The 27,315-nt window shown below is 39.6% G+C and overlaps 1 protein-coding gene across 2 annotated transcripts in view; it reads right to left on the bottom strand.

Moving 5' to 3' along the window:
• OCA2 (OCA2 melanosomal transmembrane protein) overlaps positions 1-27,315 on the bottom strand; it is a 341,967-nt gene that overhangs the window by 70,133 nt on the left and 244,519 nt on the right. For both annotated transcript variants that reach the window (XM_058542240.1, XM_058542242.1), the window contains one exon: positions 26,577-26,670. In XM_058542240.1, the coding sequence (XP_058398223.1) occupies positions 26,577-26,670 (94 nt within the window). The remainder of the gene's footprint in view (positions 1-26,576; positions 26,671-27,315) is intronic.

Raw genomic sequence — 27,315 nt, 5'->3', positions numbered from 1 at the left:
TGTATATACAGAAACTAAGACACTTGAAAGTGTGGTTGGTCGTGGGATAAGATGAGCTCCAGCACACAGCACTCCTTTTATTGTCAATCCTTAACCATAAATAGACAGATTTTGCTGGGCTTATCTTGTGACTTGAACTTGATTTTTTTCTCATGCCTTCCATATTGCTCTGTGTGAGTGGTGGAGTAGAAAATTAACCTGAATGGGCAGAGTGAGGTTAGAGCAGATAGGAAATTCTGACCCTGGATTGGCATCAGGGCCATTTCTGCCCTTGTCCCCCTGTCTTATTCCATGTCCCACGCCATTCTTTTCACAGCCTTTCTCCACAGGCCAAGCACTGAAGTCCATCCTCCTGTGAAAGGCTGCACCCTCGGCCCACGGTCCCTGTTGAGGACTTCATACCAAGGTTCCCATGCAGTTCTCCTTGCCAGTCCCGAGGCCTCTGCACATGGCTGTGTTGGCTCCGCCCCTTCTAAAGCAGGCTGCTCAGGGCAGCGCAGCCTGTGCATTTCTCATTGCTCTGCTCCAACTTCACAGACCATCTCAGAAAGAGGCAGAGTGAGGAATTTACAGGGAAAAACAATTTCTGCCCAAAACATTCAGCTATGCCTGGTAAGTTCTTGAAGTTCTGCCAAGTGTAGCTAGAGACTTGCATGGCCAGACAAGTGCAGGTTGGTGAAAACCACAGTGCTTTCACACTGAATAGAACATCACAGAATCTACATTATGAAAAATATCCACCAAATTGCAGAAATTAAAGTGATGATTTATCTGGGACAAGCTCCTACTCCAGGTTAGAGAAGACGCTTCTTGGAGCAAACCCACAGTAAGCAGGAGACGTCAGGAGCTCTCAGAAGTTCTGTCTGGGTTGATTGCATTAGGGAGGAGACCTGGTTCTCCGTAGCATCACATAAGAGCAAAAGCCAAGCGCTGGGGCTCTGCCACCCACCAAGTGTGCCAGGAGATCCCCCAGGACATGGAAATCAGAGAAGGGCCACGCTGGCCAACTTGCTGAGTGCTATCTTGAAGACAAGCCCATCCTGCTGACAGGATTATTAATGGAACACAAACCTGGGAAGTGCTCAAGAGAAAGAGCAGCTCACACTTGGAGAGGCAGTAACCTAGGGGGAATGCCCAGGACCACATGCAAACAGGGAGCTCCCATTGACTTAAAGTGAAGGAAGAATAGACAGACCTGCAACAAAGGTGGGAGCATTAGAGCAGACAGACAGACAGACAGATAGAGAGATCAGCACAAATGAAAGACACCTTTAGGAATGCAAGGAATTGGAGCACAGACCTGAGGACCTGGTCACTGCCTCTCATCTAGAATTTGGAGCACCAGATGCTCACTTCCCAGACTGCTTTGCAGCTAAAACAAAGCATATGGCCTAGGCTTTGTCCATTAAATGCACTTGCCCAGAACTTTGATCTTTACATACACAGAGGCAGGGGCCACAGAAGACCCATTCAGGAGCTGGCCTCCTCATTCACAGCAGCAGCAACATGGAGTGTCCAAGGAAAGGTAGGGCATGTGAGCTATAGCTATGGCCAGCCTCGCCTTTGTCCCTACACTCAGATTCCCAGCATCATCCATATTGAAATCAGAGAGCCAATTTCAATGGTAGCATCTTCCATTAGCATCCCTGATCTACACATAATAGGCACTAAAGCACTTGCCTATCACATCCCCACTTAGCTCTCCATTTTGGCTAGCGCAGAAGATAGATAGTTCCTAAAAAAGACAGTATATTATGAGAATCTTAACCAAAGGGTGAATCCAGTTACAGCTGCTCTTCTATATGAGATTTACTTACTGGAAAAAAAAATTGATAGTCTCTGGGATACAGCACACAGTATTGAGCCAGCAAATGTGTTTTGTCTCTCATAAGCAGGGAAGAAATAACTCTCACACCTTTAATTAAAAGGTAAGCATCTCAGCCATGCCACAGTTTAATCCTCAGAGAACTGGAGCAACATGACCCCACAGGACTGCAGGCTTTTAAAAACCCACAGAGCATAAAACAGCAGGACCCTAGAAGCTTTGATATGACATAAGCATAACAGAGGGTGATGAGTAAACAGAGATTTGCAGGTAAATCTCATAAATGTGCAGGAAATAAAGCTTCTGTGTGTGAGGTAGTGAGCAAGGGCATGCACAGTACCAGTGACTATACTTTGCTTCCCTGCATTCTATGAAGAAGGCACAACATTTGGTACAGCTTGCTGGGTTTTGAAGGAAACACACATCAGTTTTCAGTGGCTATGCTTATCTACTTGCCAGGTAACCCAAAAGGCTATCTCTGAGTATGGTGGTAGAGAATCAGAGCATTGTTTTTAGTCATATAAAACTAATTTGCACAACTCTCTACAAATACATTTGAAAACATGGATGAAAACATAATTTAACAAAACTGACTAAGAAAGAGATAGAAAATCTAAAGAGACTAATTTCCAAAGAAGATAGGGGAAAAAGAAATTATAAAAGAGATAACTTCTCCCCAAAAATAGTAGTATCAGATCCAAATAGTTTTATAGGGAAAATTCCACCAAATTTTGAAAAACAGATAAGTTCAATGCAATTCAAATTGTTCCAGAGAAGAAATAAAGAAAGAAAACTCTCAAATTAACATTATGAAATATAACATTGACTCCAAAATCTAACAAAGAGTATAAAATAAAAACTATACATTAACTCACTTATAACTATCAGTACAAAACTGCTATCCGAAATATTAGCAGACTGAATCCAGACTGCATTAAAAAATACATCACGTCAAAATGGTACTTGTTCTAAGAATGCAAGGATGGTTCAGCATTAGACAAACCATTAACATGTCACCATATTACATATAAGGAGAAATATCATATAATCATCTCCATAGATATTAAAGGTAGGTGACAAAATTCCATACCCATTCTTGATGAAAAACACTCTATAGCTTTATAATTAATACAGAAATACAGAAGACAACAGTTACAAATGAGACAAAGATATCCACAAAGATATCCATCATTGCTTTTTTAACCTTGCACTTGAGCTATTAACCAATGCAATCAGATGGAAGAAAAAAATCATAAATATAAAAATTGGAAATAACAGGCAAAACTATCACCAAAAAAGTAAATGGAAAAACTGAAGCATTTAATAAAATATCAGCATATAAAAATCAATAGCTCATAACAAAACCAGACAAGGACAACACAAAAAAAGAAAATTACAGGCCAATATCACTGATGAACATCGATGCAAAAATCCTCAACAAAATACTAGCAAATCGCATACAACAATATGTTAAAAAGATTATACACCATGATCAAGTGGGATTTATTCCAGGGATGCAGGGATGGTTTAACATTCGCAAATCAATCAACGTGATACACCACATTAATAAAATGAAGAATAAAAATCACATGATCATCTCAATAGATGCAGAGAAAGCATTTGACAAGATACAGCATCCATTTATGATAAAAACTCTGAATAAAATGGGTATAGAAGGAAAGTATCTCAAAATAATAAAGACCATATATGAGAAACCCACAGCTAATATCATCCTCAATGGTGAAAAACTGAAAGCCATCCCTCTAAGAACAGGAACCAGACAAGGATGCCCACTGTCACCACTCCTATTTAACACAGTACTGGAAGTCCTAGCCAGAGCAATCAGGCAAGAGAAAGAAATAAAAGGGATCCAAATTGGAAAGGAAGAAGTGAAACTGTCACTATTTGCACATGACATGATTTTATATATAGAAAACCCTAAAGAATCCACCAGAAAACTTTTAGAAGTAATAAACGAATATGGTAAAGCTGCAGGATACAAAATCAACATACAAATATCAGTTGCATTTCTATACACTAACAACGAAGTAGCAGAAAGAGAAATTAAGAATACCATCCCATTTACAATTGCAACAAAAAGAATAAAATACCTAGGAATAAACTTAACCAAAGAGCTGAAAGATCTGTACACCGAAAACTATAAAACATTGCTGAAAGAAACTGAAGAAGACACAAAGAAATGGAAAGATATTCCGTGCTCTTGGATTGGAAGAATTAACATAGTTAAGATGTCCATACTTCCTAAAGCCATCTATAGATTAAATGCAATCCCTATCAAAGTTCCAACAACATTTTTCACAGAAATAGAACAAAGAATCCTAAAATTTATATGGAACAACAAAAGACCCTGAATAGCTAAAGGAATCCTGAGAAAAAAGAACAAAGCTGGAGGTATCACACTCCCTGATTTCAAAATATACTACAAAGCTATAGTAACCAAAACAGCATGGTACTGGCACAAAAACAGACACACAGATCAATGGAATAGAATTGAAAGCCCAGAAATAAACCCACACATCTATGGACAGCTAATCTTTGACAAAGGAGCCAAGAACATACAATGGGGAAAAGAAAGTCTCTTCAACAAATGGTGTTGGGGAAACTGGAGAGCCATATGCAAAAAAATGAAAGTAGACCCTTACCTTACACCATACACAAAAATTAACTCCAAATGGATTAAAGACTTGAACGTAAGACCTGAAACTGTGAAACTTCTAGAAGAAAACATAGGCAGTACGCTCTTCGACATCGGTCTTGGCAACATCTTTTCAAACACCACGTCTGACCGGGCAAGAGAAACAATAGAAAAAATAAACAAATGGGACTACATCAAACTAAAAAGCTTCTGCACAGCAAAGGAAACCATCAACAAAACGAAAAGACAACCTAACAATTGGGAGAAGATATTTGCAAACCATATTTCTGATAAGGGCTTAATCTCCAAAATATATAAAGAACTCATGCATCTCAACAACAAAAAAACTACCAACCCAATTAAAAAATGGGCAAAAGACCTGAACAGACATTTCTCCAAAGAAGATATACAGATGGCCAACAGACACATGAAAAGATGTTCAAAATCACTAACTATCAGGGAAATGCAAATCAAAACTACAATGAGATATCACCTCACACCCGTCAGAATGGCTATAATTAACAAGACAGGAAACAACATGTGTTGGAGAGGATGTGGAGAGAAGGGAACTCTCATACACTGCTGGTGGGAGTGCAAACTGGTGCAGCCACTATGGAAAACAGTATGGAGATTCCTCAAAAAATCAAGGATAGAACTACCATATGATCCAGCTATTCCACTGCTGGGTATTTATCCAAAGAACTTGAAAACACCAATGCATAAGGATACATGCACCCCTGTGTTCATTGCAGCGTTATTCACAATAGCCAAGACTTGGAAGCAACCTAAGTGCCCATCAAGGGACGAATGGATAAAGAAGCTGTGGTATATATACACAATGGAATACTACTCAGCCATAAGAAACGATGAAATCCAGCCATTTGTGACAACATGGATGGACATTGAGGATATAATGCAAAGTGAAATAAGTCAGAGGGAGAAGGTCAAATACCATATGATTTCCTTCATTAAGTAGTAGATAATAACAACAATAAACAAACACATAGGGACAGAGATTGGATTGGTGGTTACCAGAGGGGAAGGGGGGAGGGAGGAGAGTGAAAGGGATAATTCGGTACATGTGTGTGGTGATGAGTTGTAAATAGTATTTTGGTGGTGAAGATGATGTAATCTATGCAGAAATAGAAGTACAATGATGTACACCTGAAATTTTTACAATGTCATAAACCAATGTTACTGCAATAAACAAAAAATTAAAAAAAAATCAATAGCTTCAAAATATGAAAACAACAAGCAGTTAGAAGATACAATGGAAAACAAAATTCCATTTACAATTGATATAGGATAAGCAAATATACCTTGGAATAAACTTATGATGACTATGGAAATTAGACACATGGAAAATTTTTAAATATAAATTATAGTTGAACAACAACATGTTCTTGTATAGGAAGACTTGATATTAAAAATATGTTAATTCTCCTGAAGTTAATTTAAGATTTAGTATAACTCTAATCAAAATAATAATTGTTCTTCAATTACTCTAAAGGAGCTGATTCTACAATTCACGCGAAAAGAATAAATTAACAAGAATACCCAGAAAAACACTGAAAAGGAAAATTAAGAAGAAATACTAGCCCTACCATAAAGTAGAACATTCTATAAGGTCTCAACAATGTGAACATCGTGATATTGGCACACTGACACCATAAAACACAACTGAATGTCTACCGACGTACTCAAAACCCCCCAGGAATTTTTTTTTCCATCATAAAGGTGGTATATGAAATCAGTGAAGTGAAGATAAACATTTTATTAAAGAGTTTTGGGATAACTGGGTGCCCATCTTGTAAAAGACGAGTTGGATCCATTTCTCACACCATACACAAGAATACATTCCAAATGGATGAATAATTGAAATATATAAAATGAAATCACAAGTGTCATAAAGGAAAACAAGGGTAAATTACTTTATAACATCGGAGTAGACAGGCCTTTTTAACTATGACTCAAAACAAAAAAGATTGAGGAATTTAACTGCATGAAGAAATATAAATAACTTTTGCATGACAAATTTGAAAAAGAGGAGGAGGAGGTGGCAGGCAAAAGGCAAAAGAAAAACTAGGAAAAAATATTTGTAACTCAAATCACAAAGGATCCATCTTCCTAATTTACAAAGAGCCTCTAAAAATCAATTTTAAAAAAGTCCAACACTGCCACAGAAAATGGAGGAAAACATGAACAGTTCAAAGGGAAAGAAATAAAACTGTACCATACGTTATAAAAAGGTATTCAACTTCACTAAATTTAGTAGAAAAGCACTCTCATATATTGCTAGTTAGAAAACAAAATGATAAAATCACCATGCAGAACAATTTAACAGTATTTATTAAATTACAAATGTATTACCCATTGATCCTGAAATTCCACTTCTGGGAATTGATATATGTTCAGAGTTACTTATTACAATGCTTCCTTCTTTTTTCTTTCTAAACAGCAAAAGTTTGGAAATGACCTAAACATCCATCAATAGAAAATTATGTAAATGAATTATGTTCTATCCACACAATGTATTACTACATAGCTCTTCAAAACAAACAAAAGAATGAGGAAATTCTCCATGGGGAGGTCTTAGGATATAATAGTAAGAGAAAAGGGCAAGGTGCAGAGGGGCACGTGTAATGTGCTAACTTACATGTAAGAAAGGGGGTGAAACAAGGATATATATTCAGAGTTTCTTGTGTCTACAGAAAGACAGACTGAAAAGGTACATAAGAAAGTAACGGAAGTGGACACAAAAGGTGATGGGGAGAGAAATGAAATAAATGCTGATGGGCTGAGAACACGACTTCTCAATGTGCTACCTTTTCTAATTTGTTTCACCATCTGAATGTATTCCCTATTCAACAAAAAAAGGGAGAGATGGTGTCAAGATGGCAGCATAGGCATACTCTGAACTCACCTCCTCCCATGGACACAACAAATTTACAACTACCCTTGGAACAACTACCCCTAACAGAGAACTGAAAACTGGATAAAAAGAACCCTCAGAACAAGAGACAGTGCTGACTGAGGTGGAAGAGGCAGAAATTCCTTTCTGGATAGAAAAAAGCCACCTTCTAGCCACAATGCTTCATGGCCAGCTGAGAGCAAGCTTAAGGTATGAAGCCTTCCCTGGAACAGTGGGGGATCCGAGCAGGGGGCATTATCACAATAAGCAGCTTTTGGAGTCACTACTACTGAGACAAGTGTCATAATATCTGGCTTCACTGGCTATTAACTACAAGGGGAATACCCCCAGAAAAGCAATCAGACATAAGGGGGAAAAAAGCTTGCTCTTAAAGGGCCCATGCACAAATTCACCCATTTCAGAAAGCAACCTAAAATCAACAGAAAGAAAGGTGCACAGTCCTTTGGTGAAAAGAGACTCACCTGATAGGCTCTGGGTACATCTCAGTGAGAGGTGAGATCTCCCCAGGGACTGACATATTGGAGGTAGCCATTATTGTGACCTAGTACAGGCATGCTGACACAGATGCTGGCAGCCACCATTAGAGTTCTTCTCCTGGCCTGTTGGTGCAGGGGTCTGCCCCACCCACTAGAGCACTGATTTAATCTAGCTGAGACAGGGCTGGCAGCCCACTCTAGGGACTGATCCCACCCAACAGCAAGCCCTCAGGCAACTTGTGGGCCTGCACAGGCGGGGTGTCTGGAACCTCTGTAGTGGGGCAAGGGGATCTGCCTCTGCAGGGCAGGGCATGCACAAAGGGCAGGCCTGCATTGGTGGAGTGTGTGGGGCCTCTGCAGTGGGGCAACTGGGTCTGCTTCAGTGGGTTGGGGCACGCGCATGGGGCAGGACTGTGTTAATGGGGTGTGTGGCCCTAGGGGTGGTGGGGCCTTTCAGCTGCAGCAGACTTGAGCTTCTCAAACAGCCACATAGGAGATCAGCCCCACCTTCCAAAGCCTGAAACAACTGGATGCTCCCATGCCTGGGGCCAGCCCCACCCAGCTGCATTCCTGAGAAAGCTGAAAACAGCCTTGCAGGCCAGAGGCTTCCAGCAATTGTAAGCCCCTGAGCCTAGCAACCAGCCATGCTGGGGGCCTACTCACTTAACAGAAAAACTGCAAAAGGAATGTGCTATCAGACCTTGCAGCCAACTGTGCTGGGGGTCCCCACACCTAATAAAGTGACTGAAAGGACCATAGCAGCAACACACAGCTGAGCATTACAACCAGTTGGCCAGGGGGACAACCTAGCCTCCCCGGGCACCTGCAGCAAGAGCAAACCTGCCATAACAGAAGGACACACATAGCCCACACAGGAGACACTCCTGGAACATTTGGAACTGGTGAAGAGAGAAAAGCACACTGCTGAGCCTCGTAAGGCATCTCTTACATAAGGCCACCTCTCCAAGATGGGAGATGTAGCTGACCTATCTAATACACAGATATAAACACAAAGAAAGAGGCAAAATGAGGAGACAAAGGAATATGTTCCAAGTAAGGGAATAGGACAAAACCCCAGAGAAAGAACTAAACAAAACAGAAATAACAATCTACCTGACAGAGTTAAAACAAAGAGTCATAAAGATGCTCACTGATCTCGGGAGAAAAATGGATAAACTCAGTGAGAACTTCAACAAAGAACTGAAAAATATAAAAAAGAACCAATCAGAAATGAAGAATACAGTACTGGAAATGAAAAATTCACTAGAAGGACTCAATAGCAGAGTAGATGATACAGAACAACAGATCAGCGAGCTGGACGAAAGACTAGAGGAAATCACCCAAGCTGAATAGATGAAAGAAAAAAGAATTAAAAAGAATGAGGACAGTCTAAAGGACCTCTAAGACAACATCAAGTGCACTGACATCCATGTTACAGGAGGAGAAGAGAGAGACAAAGGGGCAGAAAATCTATTTGAGAAATAATAGCTGAAAACTTTCCTAACCTAAGGAAAGAAATAGACATCCAGGCACAGGAATCACAGAGAGTACCAAACAAGATGAACCAAAGGAGGCCCACACCAAGACATATTATAATTAATAAAGGTCAACAATTAAACATAAAGAGAGAATCCTAAAAGCCACAAGAGAAAGGCAACAAGTTACACACAAAGGAAACCCCATAAGGCTATCAGCTGACTTCTCACCAGAACCCTTATAGGCTAGAAGAGAGCGGTACAATATATTTAAAGTGCTGAAAAGAAAAAACCTACAGGCAAGAATACTCTACCCAGCAAGGTTATCATTCCAAATGGAAGGAGAGATAAAGATTTTCCCAGATAAGCAAAAACAAAAGGAGTTTATCACCAAGAAACATGTTTTACTCCAGTGGAATGATAAAGAGACTTACTCCAGTGGAAAAGAGAAGGCCACAAATAGGTATAAGAAAATTATCAAAAAAAAAGCAATAAAATCACTAGTAAAGGCAAATATACAATAAAAGTAGCAGATCAACCAACTACGAAGGTAATATAAAGGTCAAAATACAAAAGTACTAAAATTATCTATTTCCATGATAAGAAGGTAATGGATACACACGCACAAAAAAAGAGGTTAGATATGATAACAAAAACATAAAATGTGGGAGAAGGGGAGTAAAAGAGTAGCGCTTTTAGCAAGAGACCATCAACTTAATATACACTGCTATATAAGTAGGTTATTATATATGAACCTCATGGTAATCAAAAACCAGAAACCTATAATAAATACACAAAAAATTAAAAGAAAGGAACCCAAACATAATACTAAAGAAAGCCATCAAACCACAAGGGAAGAGAGCAAGAGAAGAAGAAAGGAACAGAGAAGAACTACTAAAACACCCAGAAAAAAAGTAACAAAATGGCAATAAGTACATTCTTAACAATAGCTACTTTAAATGTCAATGGACTAAACACTCCAATCAAAAGGCATAGGGTGGCAGATTGGATAAAAAAACAAGACCCATATATATGCTGCATACAAGAGACACACTTCAGACCTAAATAGATAAAAAAACAAGACTCATATATATGCTGCATACAAGAGACACACTTCAGACCTAAATAAACTCACAAACTAAAAGTGAAGGGATGGAAAAAGATACTCCATGCAAATGGCAATGAAAAGAAAGCTAGGGTAGCAACACTTGTCTCAGACAAAATAGACTTGAAAACAAGAACTGTAACAAGAGACAAAGAAGGGTACTACATAATGATAAAGGGAACAATCCAACAAGAGGATATAACACTTGTAAATATCTATGCACCCAACATAGGAGCACCTAAATATATAAAGCAACTATTAACAGACAAAAGGAGAAGTAGATAGCAACACAATAATAGTAGGAGACTTTAACACTCCACCCACACCAACGGATAGATCATGCAAACAGAAGATCAATGAGAAAACATCGGTCTTAAATGATACATTACACCAGTTGGACTTAGTAGATATATACAGAAGATTCCATCCAAAAACTGCAGAATACACATTCTTTTCAAATGCACATGGAACATTCTCCAGGATAGATCACATATTAGGCCACAAAACAAGTCTCAATAAACTTAAGAAGACTGAGTAATACCAAGCATCTTTTCTAACCACAATGGTATGAAACCAGAAATCAACTGCAGGAAGAAAATCCACAAATATGTGGAGATTAAACAAAATGCTACTGAGCAATGACTGGGTCAATGAAGACATCAAAGAACAAATCCAAAAATAGCTGGAAACAAATGAAAATAAAAATACGACATGCCAAAATTTGTGGGATACAGCAAAAGCAGTTCTAAGAGGGAAATTTATAGCAATACATGCCTACCTCAACAAACAAGAAAAATATCAAATAAACAATCTGACAGAGTACCTAAAGGACCTGGAAAAAGAAGAACAAACAAAGACCCAAATCAGGAGAAGGAGGGAAATAATAAAAATCAGAGCAGAAATAAATGAAACAGAGATGAAAAAATCAACGAAATGAAGAGCTGGTTCTTTGAAAAGATAAACAAAATTGAAAAGTCTTTAGTTAGACTCACCAAGAGAAAAAGAGAGAAGGGTCAAATAAATAAAATCAGAAATGAAAGAGAAGAAATTACAACGGACACCTCAGAAATACAAAAGATTATAAGAGAATACTATGAAAAGCTATATGCCAACAAATTGGATAATCTAGAAGAAATGGATAAATTCTTAGAATCATACAAGCTTCCAAAACTGGATCAAGAATAAATAGAGAATTTGAACACACCAATCACCAGTAAGGAGATGGAAACAGTAATCAAAAACCTCCCCCAAAATAAAAGTCCAGGACTAGACAGCTTCCCTGCTGAATTCTACCAAACATTCAAAGAGGATTAATATCTATCCTTCTCAAACTCTTCCAAAAAATTGAGGAGGGGGGGAAGCTCCCTAACTCATTCTATGAAGCCAACATTACCCTGATACCAAAACCAGACAAGGACAACACAAAAAAAGAAAATTGCAGGCCAATATCATTGATGAACATTGATGCAAAAATCCTCATCAAAATACTAGCAAATAGAATACAACAATACACTAAAAAGATCATAGACCATCATCAAGTGGGATTATTCCAGGAAGGGAGGGATGGTTCAACATACACAAATCAATCAATGTGATACAACACATTAACAAAATGAAGAATAAAAATCACATGACCATCTCAATAGATGGAGATAAAGGATTTGACAAGATACAGCACCCATTTATGATAAAAACCATGAATAAAAGGGGTAAAGAAGGAAAGCACCTCAATGCAATAAAGGTCATATATGACAAACCCACAGCTAATATCATTCTTAACGGAGAAAAACTGAAAGCTATCCCTCCAAGAACAGGAACCAGACAAGGTTGCCCACTTTCACCACTCTTATTTAACATAGTATTGGAATTCCTGGTCAGAGCAATCAGGCAAGAAAAAGAAATAAAAGTGATCCAAATTGGAAAAGAAGAAGTGAAACTGTCACTATTTTCAGATGACATGATTTTATATTTGGAAAACTCTAAAGAATCCACCAAAAAACTTTTAGAAATAATAATAGAAATAATAAATGAATATGGTAAATTTGCCAGATACGAAATCAACATGCAAAAATCAGTTACATTTCTACACACTAACAATGAAGTAGCAGAAAGAGAAAATAAGAATACAATCCCATAGGGGCTGGCCCAGTGGCATAGTGGTTAAGTTCACATGCTCTGCTTCAGCGGCCCCGGGTTTGCAGGTTCAGACCCTGGGTGCGGACCTATACACCACTCATCAAGCCATGCTGTGGCAGCATTCCATATACAAAACGTAGAGGAAGACTGGCACAATGTTAGCTCAGAGTCAATCTTCCTCACACACACACAAAAAAAATAAAAAAAAAAAGAATAAAATTCCACTTACAATTGCAACAAAAAGAATAAAATACCTAGGAATAAACTTAACCAAAGAGGTGAAAGACCTGTACATGGAAAACTATAAAACATTGTTGAAAGAAATAGAAGAAGACAGAAAGAAATGGAAAGATATTTCGTGCTCTTGGATTGGAAGAATTAACATAGTTAAAATGTCCATACTCCCTCAAGCAATCTACAGATTCAATGCAATCCCTATCAAAGTTCCAGTGACATTTTTCAGGGATATAGAACAAAGAATCCTAAAATTTATATGGAACAGAAGACCCTGAATAGCCAAAGGAATCCCGAGAAAAAAGAACAAAGCTGGAGGTATCACACTCCCTGACTTCAAAATATACTACAAAGCTATAGTAATCAACACAGCATGGTACTCGCAGAAAAACAGACACACAGATCAATGGAACAGAATCGAGAGCCTAAAATAAACCCACACATCTATGGACAGCTAATTTTCGACAAGGGAGCCAAGAACATACAATGGAGGAAGGAAAGTCTCTTTAATAAATGGTGCTAGGAAAACTGGACAGCCATATGCAAAAAAATGAAAGATCATTACCTTACACCATACACAAAAATTAACTCAAAATGGATTAAAGACTTGAATGTAACACCTGAAACTATGAAACTTCTAGAAGAAAACATAGGCAGTACACTCTTTGACATCACTCTTAGCAGCATATCTTCAAGTACCATGTCTGACCAGGCAAAGGAAACAGGAGAAAAAATAAACAAATGGGACTACATCAAACTAAAAACCTTCTGCACAGCAAAGCAAACCATCAACAAAACGACAAAACAACATAACAATTGGGAGAAGACATTTGCAAACCATATACCTGATAAGGGGGTATTCTCCAAAATATATAAAGAACTCATACAACAAAAAAACTAACAATCCAATTAAAAAATGGGCAAAAGACCTGAACAGACATTTCTCCAAAGAAGATATACAGATGGCCAACAGGCACATGAAAAGATGTTCAACATCACTAATTATCAGGTAAATGCAAATCAAAACTACAATGAGATATCATCTCACGCCCATCAGAATGGCTATAAATAACAAGACAGGAAATAATAATAGTTGGAGAGGATCTGGAGAAAAGGGAACTCTCATATACTGCTGGTGGGAGTGCAAACTTGTGCAGCCACTATGGAAAACAGTACGGAGAGTCCTCAAAAAATTAAGAATAGAACTACCATATGATCCAGCTATTCCACTGCTGGGTATTTATCCAAAGAACATGAAAACATGAATGAGTAAAGACATATGCACCCCTATGTTCATTGCAGCATTATTCACAATAGCCAAGACTTGGAAGCAACCCAAGTGCCCATCAAGGGACGAATGGATAAAGAAGATGGTGTATATATATACAATGGAATACTACTCAGCCATAAAAAAGGATGAAATCTGGCCATCTGTGACAACATGGATGGACCTTGAGGGCTTTATGCTAAGGGAAATAAGTCAGAGAGAGAAAGTCAAATACCGTATGATCTCACTCATAAACAGGAGATAAAAATAACAACAAACAAACACATAGAGACAGAGACTGGATTGGTGGCTACCAGAGGGAAAGAGGGGAGGGAGGAGGGTGAAAGGGGTGATTAGGCACATGTGTATGGTGATGAATTATAATTAGTCTTTGGGTGGTGAACAGGATGTAATCTATACAGAAATCGAAATATAATGATGTACATCTAAAATTTATATAATGTTATAAACCAATGTTACCACAAAAAAAAAAAGAAATCAAATTTAAACAGAAAAAAAAAGGAAAATAAAAATAAAACATAAAGATTAACTAAAATAACTTAAAATTAAGAAACATTCTCCTAAATCAAAAAACAAATCAAAATTGAAATGACAAATAGTACAGAAACTGATAAAATGAAAAAACAATTAATACACTTTATGGGACACAGAAAAGGTATACTGAATGAAATATACAAATCTTTTCATTACTTTTTATCTTTAAAGGGCTGAAAAATAAACATTTAATATAATATAACAAAAGAGCATAGTAAATATTTTTGAAAGAGAAGAGAGGTGTATGTTAATGTATCTAAATTCATCATAAAAATGTTTTATTATTTTTCAAAATCGCATATTCTAAGGAGGGAATGTTTAGACCAAACTTCCTGTGCTCCAAAAACATAGCCAATAAATGTGCTGTCTATCATGAAAGGATACATGCAGAGTGGATAGGTTTCTCCCATCCATAAGCACTGAACTGCACTACCTTGTTGTTTCCAGGAAGTTACTAGACTTGCATTTTGTTTGTAGAGATTGTTTTAGAAAATGACTAAAGCTGTCTTGGGACTAATCTGACCCCCAACTCACCTTATTCCACTTTACCAAGGCATTTACTCTTCAGCCATTTTAAGTCCCTTAAGTCTCTTAAGGCATTTTTAGTCATTTTAAATTATTTTAATTTGCTTATTATTTCTGGGTTCCATAACGGTTGAGATTAAGAATTCTCTGCCATTACATTAATAATATATTAAAAATAAGTTGCATAAAAACAATCATTTAGGCTATAAGTGGTCCCATTAGATTTCTTTCTAGCTGTAGGAAATTTGTTCAATGCAAAGACAGAGAGAAATTTCCCATTAGACAACTCCATGGTACCATATTTCAATTTTATATTTTAGAAAATAAAGTTCTAGAGTATAATGAAACACTGGCAGTGAAAGGCTTCCACAGTAGACATCTCACCCCTGCTTTAGTGGGTGGTCTCTACACGAAGCTGCACTGTCCTCTGTGGACACTCACCATCATACAAAGCAGGCACATCACATGCCCTTTTTCCTAGTGGTGGTACATTCAGAAAAATATTTGGTCTCTCTCTCTGGTTCCAGGAATATAGTTCCTAAATCCTTGGAATTTCCTGAATGATAAAAGTGATGAGTGTCTTCGTTCTAATGAGGTGCTTCTTGGTGGGCCCCTGGATAGCTTCAGGATGGGACTCAGTCACCAGAAAGATCAAGCCTTGATTAGAAACTTGGAATTTTCAGGCCCAACCTACCCAACCTCCGGAGATGGGAGAGGTGCTGGAGATTGAGTTCATCACCAATGGCCACAATCATGCCTATGTAATGGAATCTCCATAAAAACCCCTAGGTGATGGGGTTCTGGGAGCTACTGGGTTGGTGAAGGCATCCAAGCGCCAGGAGGGTGGCTCACCTCAACTCCACAGGTTTCTCCCAAGCACCTTTACTTGGGACCCTTCCAGACCTTGCCCTATGTACCTCCTCATCTGGCTGTTCATTTCTATCCCTTAAAATAAACCAATAAGTAAAGTGCTTTCCTGAGTTCTGTGAGTTATTCTGGCAAATTATTGAACCTGAAGTGGAAACCTCCAATTTTGCAGCCACATCACACAGAGTGTGTATAACCTGGGGACCTGATACTTGCAACTGGCGTCTGAAGTGGGAACAGTCTTATGGGACTGACTCCTTAAACCTGTGGAGTTTGTGCTCACTCCAGGTAGATTGCATCAGAATTGAATTGAATTGCATGATACCCAGCTGGTGCTAGAGAGTTGGAGAATTGGTTGGTGTGAGAAAGAGAAAAAACATTTATTAGTGATGGCAGAATTTCATAGAATCAGCCTCTCTTTACCTTTCTTCCATAGTAGAGACAAAGTCCTGCACAGATATATGCACACTCTTCTGACAAGCACGATCTCCTACACGACTTGGCCATCAGTCCCAGACAGTGAATCATGCCAATAACCCAAAATGAGCAAATCACTACCCAAATCTCAGATCTAGGCAGTTCAAAGGCAGAAGTGCCTGGCTCTTGATAAGGCCTCCTTAATACAAACTTGGGCCTTCTGGACAAATCTGTGATCAAATCACTCACCTGGTTGAGAAAACTATATTAGTATGAGTTCCTGAAAAAGATTGTAAAGTGGTGACACACTTCTTTGGGCCTCTGTACCAGTTGGGACTTTTATAGTTACAGGTGACAGAAAAGCCAACCCCAGAATGGCTAAAGCAAAAGATCACACGAGCGACAAGTCTGGGGGTAGATAAAATGATGTGGCAGGTTGTATTTTCCAAATTTGGCTGCACCAATACAGTCTATCTCACATGCTCTTCTCACCTTGTGACATGGATTCTCCTCCATTAGAAGGTTCCTTTCCCTGAATTTGGGAGGGCCTGTGACATAAAGTTACAGACTGATGCCTAGGAACCCCAGCCATTTCAGCCCTCAGCTCCTTGGGTCTCCATAGCCCAGCCATCAGACATGTAAGTGACCAAGCCTCATACGACTCTAGCCTCTGGTCTTTGAGCAGCCCTGATGATTCCAAGTGAAGCAGAAACAAGCTGGCTCTTTCAAGTCCTACAAAGATGGCAGAGTTAAAAAACAAAATAATTATTGGTGTTGCTTTAACTATATTTTGGGGTGACTTGTTATGCAGCCATAGTAACGGTGCTAGATGATGCTACCAAGATCCTCCCCTTGGCTCTGGCTCCTCTAGGCTCAGGCCCCACTCTCAGGCTCCTAGTAATGGCAGCACCTTGGAATTTCCTCATTACCCTAGTCTACCCTACCCTAGCAATGGAGGAACTTCATTGCTCCAACACCTCAACAACAGTTGGTGCTGGTCATCCATACTTGAACTGTGTGTCATTCTTCAATTGTTTCTTGGCAGTCTTACATCCCTCCCCCAATTCTGAGGTGGTGCAGTGTGACTTCCTGGGAAGTACACAATGGGGGTAGGGTGGTTATTCTAAATCAAAATGAGGCCATTGCTTCCAGAAAAATGGAGAGCAAAATCAATAAATGCTTACCAGAATCTTCTCCACACCACCTCTCCTGGTATCCTCTGAATGGGTATCTAGGGCTGTCACGGCTTTCTTGACTTTCTGGAACTGTTTTGCCTTCAAGGGTCTCAAACAGCCCTTCAATGTTACTAACCTGCCTAACTCCTGCCCCCTTAATAGTAGCCATTCTTGGGACCTCTGCTTAGAAGTGTTCAAGAATATACTACTCTACCCAAGTGGCATCACCCTAAGGCTGAAAACTTTCTGTCTCAGTGCAAACTAACGGTGGTGGGGAGGGGTCCCCTATGTTTGTATGAAGGGTAGGAGAGTGAGGAGTGTGTGGTTTTTGGTGTTCCTTCAGACACAAAAGGATCTGCCTGCTCAGAGAAGTCTGAGGACCACCTCTCTAACCAGGAGAGAGCTGCATGAAAATAGCCTTTTTTCCCTTGGTAAACTTAATGTACGCATGAGACCAACTTTGAGATTTACATTCAGAAAATGTTGATCTCATGTTCATGATTTTAATCCTCATGAGGAAAAAAATTATTTGACTTCTGGTTCAGTGAGTTTATAGCATTGAGATTAATACAGAGATTAACCTTAAAAAAGGTGTCTGATATTGCATTAGCATTGGTTTGACCTTTGAGAAAATATGAATGTCTAGCTACATATCTCTGAAGCAGGAGACAGAATGAGGGCTTTATAAAATCTAGTGGTCAAAGAAGTTTATCCTAATTCAATGTTAATCGATGATACTTCTGAGGCACATAAAACAAAGCCAGGACATTTTCAAATATTATTTCTAGAATGGTAGTTTCTAAACAGTTTATTCTCTGAATATTTTTCTCCCTTTCCTCTAATTTACCAACTTGTTCATTTTTTTAAAGCCTAAAAATAATCAGCTGTGTTCCAGTAAATCTCAAAAGGAAACAAAAGAGCAGATGACAAAAGCTTTACAAATTTCCACAACAATATTCCACTTAATGTGTCTCTAAGTGTAAAGAAACAGTAAAAATCTGTATTATTGATTGATAAAACAACCTTTAGCTGACCCATGTGTACTGCCTGGTAGAGCCCCATGGAGAGGTGCCCCATGGAGGAGCATCCCATGGAGGGGTGTCCCATGGAGAGGTGCCCCATGGAGGGGTGTCACATGAAGGAGTGTTCCACAGAGAAGTGCCCCATGGAGGAGTGCCCCATGGAGTAGTGCCCCATGGAGGAGTGCCCCATAGAGGAGTGCCCCATGGAGTAGTGTCCCATGGAGGAGTGCCCCATGGAGGAGCATCCCATGGAGGGGTGTCCCATGGAGAGGCGCCCCATGGAGAGGTGCCCCATGAAGGAATGTCCCATAGAGAAGTGCCCCATGGAGGAGTGCCCCATGGAGAGGTGTCTCACGAAGGGGTGTCCCATAGAGAAGTGCCCTATGGACGAGTGCCCCATGGAGGGGTGCCCCATGGAGAGGTGCCCCACGGAGGGTTGTCCCATAAAGGAGTGTCCCATAGAGAAGTGCCCCATGGAAGGGTGTCCCATGGAGAGGTGTCCCAAGGAGGGGTGCCTCATGGAGAGGTAACCCATGGAGGGGTGACCCATGGCAGGGTATCCTGGAGACTATGTTTCTGCCCAATGAGGGAATCCAACATTAGCATATGGTCCATCCAGAAAATAAGTCTCTCCAAAGAGAAAAATAAAACCCTATTCTCCCCATGCTGTGCAGCACAGGAGACCCCAACGGAGAAAGGAATGATACCACTATCTTCAGAAGGAGGGCAAGGGGCTTCCAGTGGCCAATGTGATGACAGCCACCAAAATCCAAATCTTCCCACACTGTTCACAATAAACTCTACAGATCAACAAGAAGTACAAATAAAATTGCATACATCCTATCTCTTCAACATAACTAGAAGACAGAGAGCACCATAAGCTTCATATTACTTGTCAGCAAAGAAATAAACACCAATTCCCAGCAGAGCTGTCTCTCAAACTCCTGCCCCAAGCCTTTGCAAAGAGATAGAAGAATCCAGAAAAATTCATGAAAAAGAAAAGAAGCAATAAAGTTTCTAGGGTTGAGGGAAAAATAACAGCCAGAAAAAGAAAGTCCAACCTAAGTGTAAAATTACTAAAATTAATCCTGCTCGATCACAGCACAGACTATAGAAAAAGGATGCAAATGTGCACAGGGCAGTAGGCAGTAGCCTTGGCAAGACTCCTTTCTGGGGAAGAAGACAGCAGAAACCATCAGAGACTGGGAGGTGGAGGGGAAAGGCAGCAAGAGGAGGAAATGTAGAATCTTATAAGACAAAAAGAACCAAAATTTGATGGACACTTCCCCACCTAAAAAAAAAATCATCCATTAAAGAATTGCAGTCCATTGCACTGACCACAGAGGGTGCTCTTGAACTAGGGATCTTCAAAGTGACCTCAACAGCCAAGCCCATCCATGAAGTGCATAGATGTAGATTTCATCTATATAAGGCTTTCATAAGAATAAAACAAGAATATGAGAATCTAAACACTGAATATGGTAAAGATTTATCCAAAAATCCAAACATGAACTCAAAAAAAATAAAGCTGCATGGCAACACTCTATCCTGAATTACACATCCTAAACAAGCCCTTGGTGATAAGAAAAAAACACCTTGAATCAGAAACCCAAGTGCTAAGAATATAAATAGACTAAAACATGAAGAAATAAAATGAGAAAACAAAGAAAAAGACCAAATCATGTCAAAAATAAAGATTAAATTACAAGGTGTTCCAAAAATATAAAGTCAAATGAAAATTTAATAAAAGACATTAAAGAAAGGAGGAAAGCAAACAAGGGAATAAAAATAAAGTAAATTAAGTAGGAAAATCAGTCAGAGAGAAAGCGGTTGAAATAGAAGACAAGCCAGGAAGATCCAACATGAATAGATCCATGAAACAATAAAACATAAGTACACTTAAACCTATGATCCCAGAAACCTTTCTGGAACTAAAAGAAGACATGATTCTACACATTAGAGGGGCCCATGGGCTACGTGGGGAAACTGACATAGAACAATCAACTCCAGGGCATGTCTTAGTAAAACTATTAGACTTGAAAGATAAATTAGAAATTCCCCAGACCTCTAAACAAAATGATCAAATAACTTACAAAAGTAAGAGAATTAGGTCTCCATGAGACTTTCCAAAAACAACATACAAATGAGGCAACAATGGAGGAGAATTTTCAAGAAAGTCAAAGGAAGTATGTGTGAACCAAGGATTTTACTAGATATGAAGCCAAGCTCTCCTTCAAATTTCAAGGCTATAGAAAAACAGTTGTAAAGCTACAAAAACCCAGAGAATACTCTACGCAGGAGCTGTTTCTGAGCTCTTCTAAAAGATTAACTTCACCCATCAAGGGATAACCAGGGACACTTCAGCAAAACGACTAATTGTGACCATTTAATATATTTAACTATAGACCTAAGACAAACAAACATGAAGATGATGGCAGAAGAATAATATATAAATGTTATATGCTTTGAAAGTAGAAATAATTCCATTAGTAAATAGGTGAAGAAATAAGAAGGAAAGAAGAAAGTAGAATAAATGTATCGATTGTTACATAGGCAATACATAGAAGTCAAAGGATACCCATAAAGATAGACAAACCAGATATTCAAAATTAAATAAGAAAACAGAGGACTAAAGGCATTCGATAAGGTATGAGAAAAAAGGTAGTCACTAGAACAAAAATATAACATTTTTAATTACAAAGAGAAATTTTAGACAATAAAAAAGCAAAAATAGAGAAACATAGCAACTAAAACATAATATACATAGCAATGTAATTTAATCATATGGCAAATGTGTGAGTCATATCAATAAATGTGAATGGGCTAAACTCACCTATTAAAAGAAAAAATATTTTTTATTTTGATTCACAAAGCAAGCCCCAACAAGATACTGTATATAAGAGACACACCTAAAAGATAGTCACTTCACTGAAAAGGACATACAGATGGCAAATAACGATACGAAAAGATGTTCAACATAGGGAACCATTAGCCATTAGCTATTAGCCATTAGGGAAATTCACATTAAAACTCCAATGATATATCACTACACACCTATAAGAATGACTGAAATTAAAAATTGTGACAATCCTAAATGCTGGAGAGGATGCAGAGAGAAACCAGATCTCTCATACATTGCTTGTGGGAATACAAAACAATACAGCCACTCTGGAAAATAAATTAGTTTGACAATTCTTTAAAAACTAACTATACACTTACCATATGACTCAGTAATCTCACTCCTGGGCATTTATCTCAGAGAAATGAAAACCTGTGTTCAAAACGTGAACATGAATGCCATAGTAGCTTTATTCATAATAGCCCCAAACTGGAAATACCCTAGATATTCTTCAGTGGATAAATTACTAAAGAAACTGTGATACATCCATGTGGCACATGATACCAACTACGGTACATACCATGGAATGCAATAACAAGTAGCAAAATGCTCATATATGAAATAACTTGGATGAATTGCTAGGCAATTATAGTGAGTGAAAAAAGGCAGTCCAAAAAGGTCACATAATGCATGAGTCCATTTACATAATATTTTTGAAATGACGAAATTTTAGATACGGAAAAGAGATTAGTAGCTGCAGGCTTTAAAGAGGGGTGGAGGTGGGAGGGAAGTGGTGTGGCTATAAAAGGGCAACATGAAAGATCCTGGTGGTGATGGGATTCTTCCATATTTTGACTGGTATGAATGCCAGTATCCTGGTGGTGATGTAGTGCTACAGTTTTGTCAAGAATTTACTCTTGGGAGTATCTGGGTAAAGGATACATGAGATCTCTCTGTATTATTTCTTACAACTGCATGTGAATCTACAATTATCTTGAAAGAAAAAGTTTAAAAATTTTAAATTAGGACCGGCCCCGTGGCTTAGCGGTTAAGTGCGTGCACTCTGCTACTGGCGGCCTGGGTTCGGATCCCGGGCACGCACCGATGCACTGCTTCTCCAGCCATGCTGAGGCCGCGTCCCACATACAGCAACTAGAAGGATGTGCAGCTATGACATACAACTATCTACTGGGGCTTTGGGGGAAAAACAAATAAATAAAATTATTAAAAAAATTTTTTTTAATTAAAACTAGAAAAAAATCTGGAAACAAAATAGAGGTGAAGTTAATCTGTTTGGGGGATAGAAAAGACATTCCTAAACTTGAAAACAAAAGTAAGGTCACATTCAGTATGATTTATAGCTTTGACTACATAATGTACAAAAGACCCTTGTAAAATTTAAAATAAACTAAAAAAAAATAGTCACAACATACATATCAGAACTGATTCCTTTAAATGTAAAGTCAGCTTCCAAAAAATAGGAAAAAATCAAATCTCTCAAAAGAAAGACATAGACAAAGGATGTGAATAGAAAGGTTACAAAATAAGAAATGCAAATATCCAATACTTATATAAAAGAGTTTAATCTCATTGGAATTAATTAAAATAAAACATGAATCTAATGTTAGCATGCCAGATGAACCATGAGTATTTAGAATGTCAGTAATAAGTGTTGGTGAGGATCAATGAAGTGAGTGTCAGAGTAACATTTCTGGAGGTCAGCTTGTTGACATGTATCTAGGTTCTTAAAACATCGTTCACTTAGCCATCAATTGTATGTCAGGAAATTTATCTTCAATTATCAAGAATGAAACAAAGTTTTATCTGTAAAGATAGTCAACACAGCACTGATTATGATAACAAAGAATAGGAAGCAACAGAAATGATCAACCGAGGTAAAATAGTGACGTATCCATACATTGTATGTATAAATATACTCTATTTTGGAAGAATAATTAATGGACTAGTAAAATGCTCACAACATATTATGAAAAATAAAAGTTAGGACACAGTGTGATTAAAAGTTTTTGCTAACAAATACATATATATCATATGATAGTGTGAGAAAATGTAAGAAAACACACCAAATTATGATCAGTGGTCATTTCTGGGTACCAAAATTATGAGTTACTTTTATATTTTATCATTTTACATATTTTCCTTTAAATACATATTTATATAGTCAGAAAAATAGTAATTTTAAAAAATCAAGTAGAAAGTCAACATTTTGCACTGTGTATCACAGGAAGCCACCTTTCATGAAATTAATTTTTTTTTTTTTTTTTTGTGAGGAGATCAGCCCTGTGCTAACATCCGCCAATCCTCCTCTTTTTTTGCCAAGGAAGACGGCCCTGGGCTAACATCCGTGCCCATCCTCCTCCACTTTATATGGGACGCCGCCACAGCATGGCTTGCCAAAGCAGTGCGTCGGTGCGCGCCCGGGATCCGAACCAGCGAACCCCGGGCCGCCACAGCGGAGCGCGCGCACCCAACCGCTTGCGCCACCGGGCCAGCCCCTCATGAAATTAATTTTTATATGAGGTAGGTAAATGTCAATTTAGTACATTTGCAATCACAAAGTAAGAACTTCATGCAAATAAGGGCCCTACAACAATTAGACGACCATTTTTTATGAGAAAACTGCTCTGACTGCCAAGCAGCAAGGACCTGGCAAGAAGAATGGTCAGAGCTGGAAGAAAAACCGGAACCAGACAGAAATGAGACATGGCTCTTGACCACTAACTATAGAGACATTTTTTCTCCATCCAAGAAGATTGATGTGATTCATAAGGCCACCACCAAACGAGCTTTTGGAGGAGACAACTGGCAATCTTGCCCCATGCCTTCTATGGCCACCAAGTTACTGAATATTATCCCAGCTTTCACCACCATAACTTTGCACACAGCTGCACGTATTGCATAGAAGTACAAGGCCTACTTGAAAAGTTCAGTGTGCACATGCATCACCCATGGAGCTGAACCCCGGGCACATGTGCATGTCCAGACACTGGACACCAGACATGGACACCAACCCATCTAGTCGGACAGACATCCTGGTTCTTATTTCAAAGAGACCAACCAGAGTTGCTAAATGGCCATGAGAATCCCTACTATCTGGAGACCAGCCTCTGGTCACCAGCAGGTAGAGAGCCCGTGTATCGCATGCTTGGCCAACGACAGAAGAGGAGACTGGGGCATTTGAATGACAGTCTTCCAGCTCTGCAGAAACTGGGCACCTATTCCAAATGAGGGAGCCCTGGAATTGTTGGGCAAAAGTCTGTATCTCCTGTTGCCACCCTGCGCAGAGCACTCGTCTCTGAACCCCCTTTGTTGGCCGTACTCTGGGTCTGGACCCTCACTGACTCTGGAGCGAAGACGAGATGATGGCAGTGTAAGATGTGTCATTCTGCTAGGGCCGATGATACATTTGCTGTAATGAATCCTGTTCTCATTGAGAATCTTGTTTAAGGGACAGTTTTATTTCTTTTATACTCAGCAGAGGCAGATGAGAGCCTAAACAGGAAGAAGCTGGTTCAGCTTCGGATCCTATCCCTTAGCAGCAGGCCAGCAACGTGCCCAGAAGCCTACTGAGAGATGCATGGTCAGTGTCCCTGCAGCCTGCTCTCCAGCCAAGTGCCTCCTTCCTACACCCACGTCTCCCAGGACTGTTATTCAAATTAACGTCTCAGCAAAACTGCCAAGTATCACTAGTTGTTCATGAACAGACATGGCCAGTATAGTAAGTCTGCAAAAGTCAATGTTCTATTATACACAGAGACTGACGTTGGTCTTCGCCTAGGTATGACAGCCAAGGTTCTGTCCCCAAGTCCAGCCCAGGCAAGCAGTGCCCTGCAGAGGTACAGGGCCCGCGGCAGGGCCCGCTGCCTCTACAGGCTTCAGGTCGTTCTGCCACTCAGCCAGAGCTGCTGTTAAAAGCTTTAGTGAGGCTGGTTCCGAGAACCACAGCTAAGCATATACCCAGCTCTGAACTTACAGTCCAAGCACTTCAACAGAAATCTTGTTCAGCACCAAATGAAAGTTCTTTTTGGCAGCACCATTTTACAGGACAGAGTACAGAACACACCTCTATTCTGTCCACTCGCCTGCTGCGGTGTGCAGTGGCGCCATATACAAGTAGGCATGTAGGTAGTCAGGACCCCAGAGTGGGCCCAACTCCCTTGGAGCAAGTTCTCCTTTGCAGGAGCAGGACACCTTGGGGAGCCTAGGCATCAGCTGTGCTCCCCTACCCTGGGCGTCACCTCTGTGCTGTCCTCCTGAGAGATGCCCACACATAGAATGCCCACTCCCAGGCTGCCCCCAGTCTGTAATATCCCTGGGCCCTTTGTTCGCTGGGCAATTGGTAGGAGGATGTCAGACTCTCGTCATGGACCCTCATCGGGAACAGTCAAGACGCAAGCCCCACTGGAATTTTCAAGAGAACAGCAACATAGAATACCCAGCAAGCTCACAACCATTTCGTGACCCCTAGACTCGATCTGAATTATGCAGAATGTCTGAAACATCCTCTGTGTTACGAAGTTAATCCCAGCAATAAATTTTTAATGTGTTTTTTTCCTGAGCTAACTTCACCCACACCAAAGTCTCTCTAATTGCTAAAAACATGCATATCCTAGTGCTTAACACTATGTGTTGCTCTTTTTTTTTTTTTTTTTTTTTTAAGTAAGTAAGCTTAGGGACTATTTAAACAGAATTAAAATGAGGTTTTTTTTTTTTTTCTCTTGTGAGGAAGATCAGCCCTGAGCTAACATCCATGCCAATCCTCCTCTTTTTGCTGAGGAAGACCGGCCCTGAGCTAACATCTATTGCCAGTCCTCCTCCTTTTATTCCCTTTTCCTCCCCAAAGCCCCAGTAGATAGTTGTATGTCATAGCTGTACATCCTTCTAGTTGCCATATGTGGGACGCCGCCTCAGCATGGCCGGACAAGCGGTGCGTCGGTGCGCGCCCAGGATCCGAACCCGGGCCACCAGTAGCGGAGCACCAGTAGCAGAGTGCGTGCACTTAACCACTAAGCCACAGCGCCAGCTCCCTAAAATGAGTTTTTAAAGTACCTGAAAAATTCCATGAAAGAGAATCCATATCCATGCTGCTCTGCAATTCCTGCACAAACGACATTTGCTGAGGCTCCAATCAGTGTTCCATTACCTGGAAACAAAATTTAAAAAGTAAAATAAAATCTCAGTTTATCTTAGTGTAGGCTTCTGTTCTCTTTTGTTCTGTAATATTCGGATCATCTCACGGGCTCTTGATTTGGTGATTACTTTACAGGCACTATCAAAGTGATTGCTTTGCAAATATCTGTAGGAAAAAAACAAAAAACACTGGCATCCAGAAAATAAATTCACTGCTTGTAAATACAGTAATTCATTTACAGACAGGACTACTAGGGCTGTTGTATGTGATAGAGAAAAGCAAATGGTAAGGAGAATTGGCAAATCCCTGTGGGACACGGCGCCACATATCTTTTAGAGGAAAATGCAAGTAGGGCCAACAACCATTGGAGAGGACATGCATGTTCTGAGTAGTGGAACTGAATCTCAGATGAGCACCACTTTCCTCAGGACTCCAGGCAGGAAACCCTTTCTGTGGATGGAAGGATGGATGCAACAACTGGATTAATGAAATGCCTCTCTGGGTGAGCCTTTTTTGACAGCACACATGATTTGCAGGGGAGACATAATGTGCACATACGTATGTATGAGTGAGGCCTCGTGCGTGGTGAGGGATGTGGCCCAAGCCGGCCCCCAACACAGTGACTGGTTCAGGGAAGGGTGAATTTGCTTAGTGAAG

Source organism: Diceros bicornis, chromosome 5 (assembly GCF_020826845.1).
Source record: "Diceros bicornis minor isolate mBicDic1 chromosome 5, mDicBic1.mat.cur, whole genome shotgun sequence".
NCBI classification, from domain to species: domain Eukaryota; kingdom Metazoa; phylum Chordata; class Mammalia; order Perissodactyla; family Rhinocerotidae; genus Diceros; species Diceros bicornis.
Note: the sequence above shows the minus strand (reverse complement) of the source record. Positions and strands in the feature narration are given on the sequence as shown.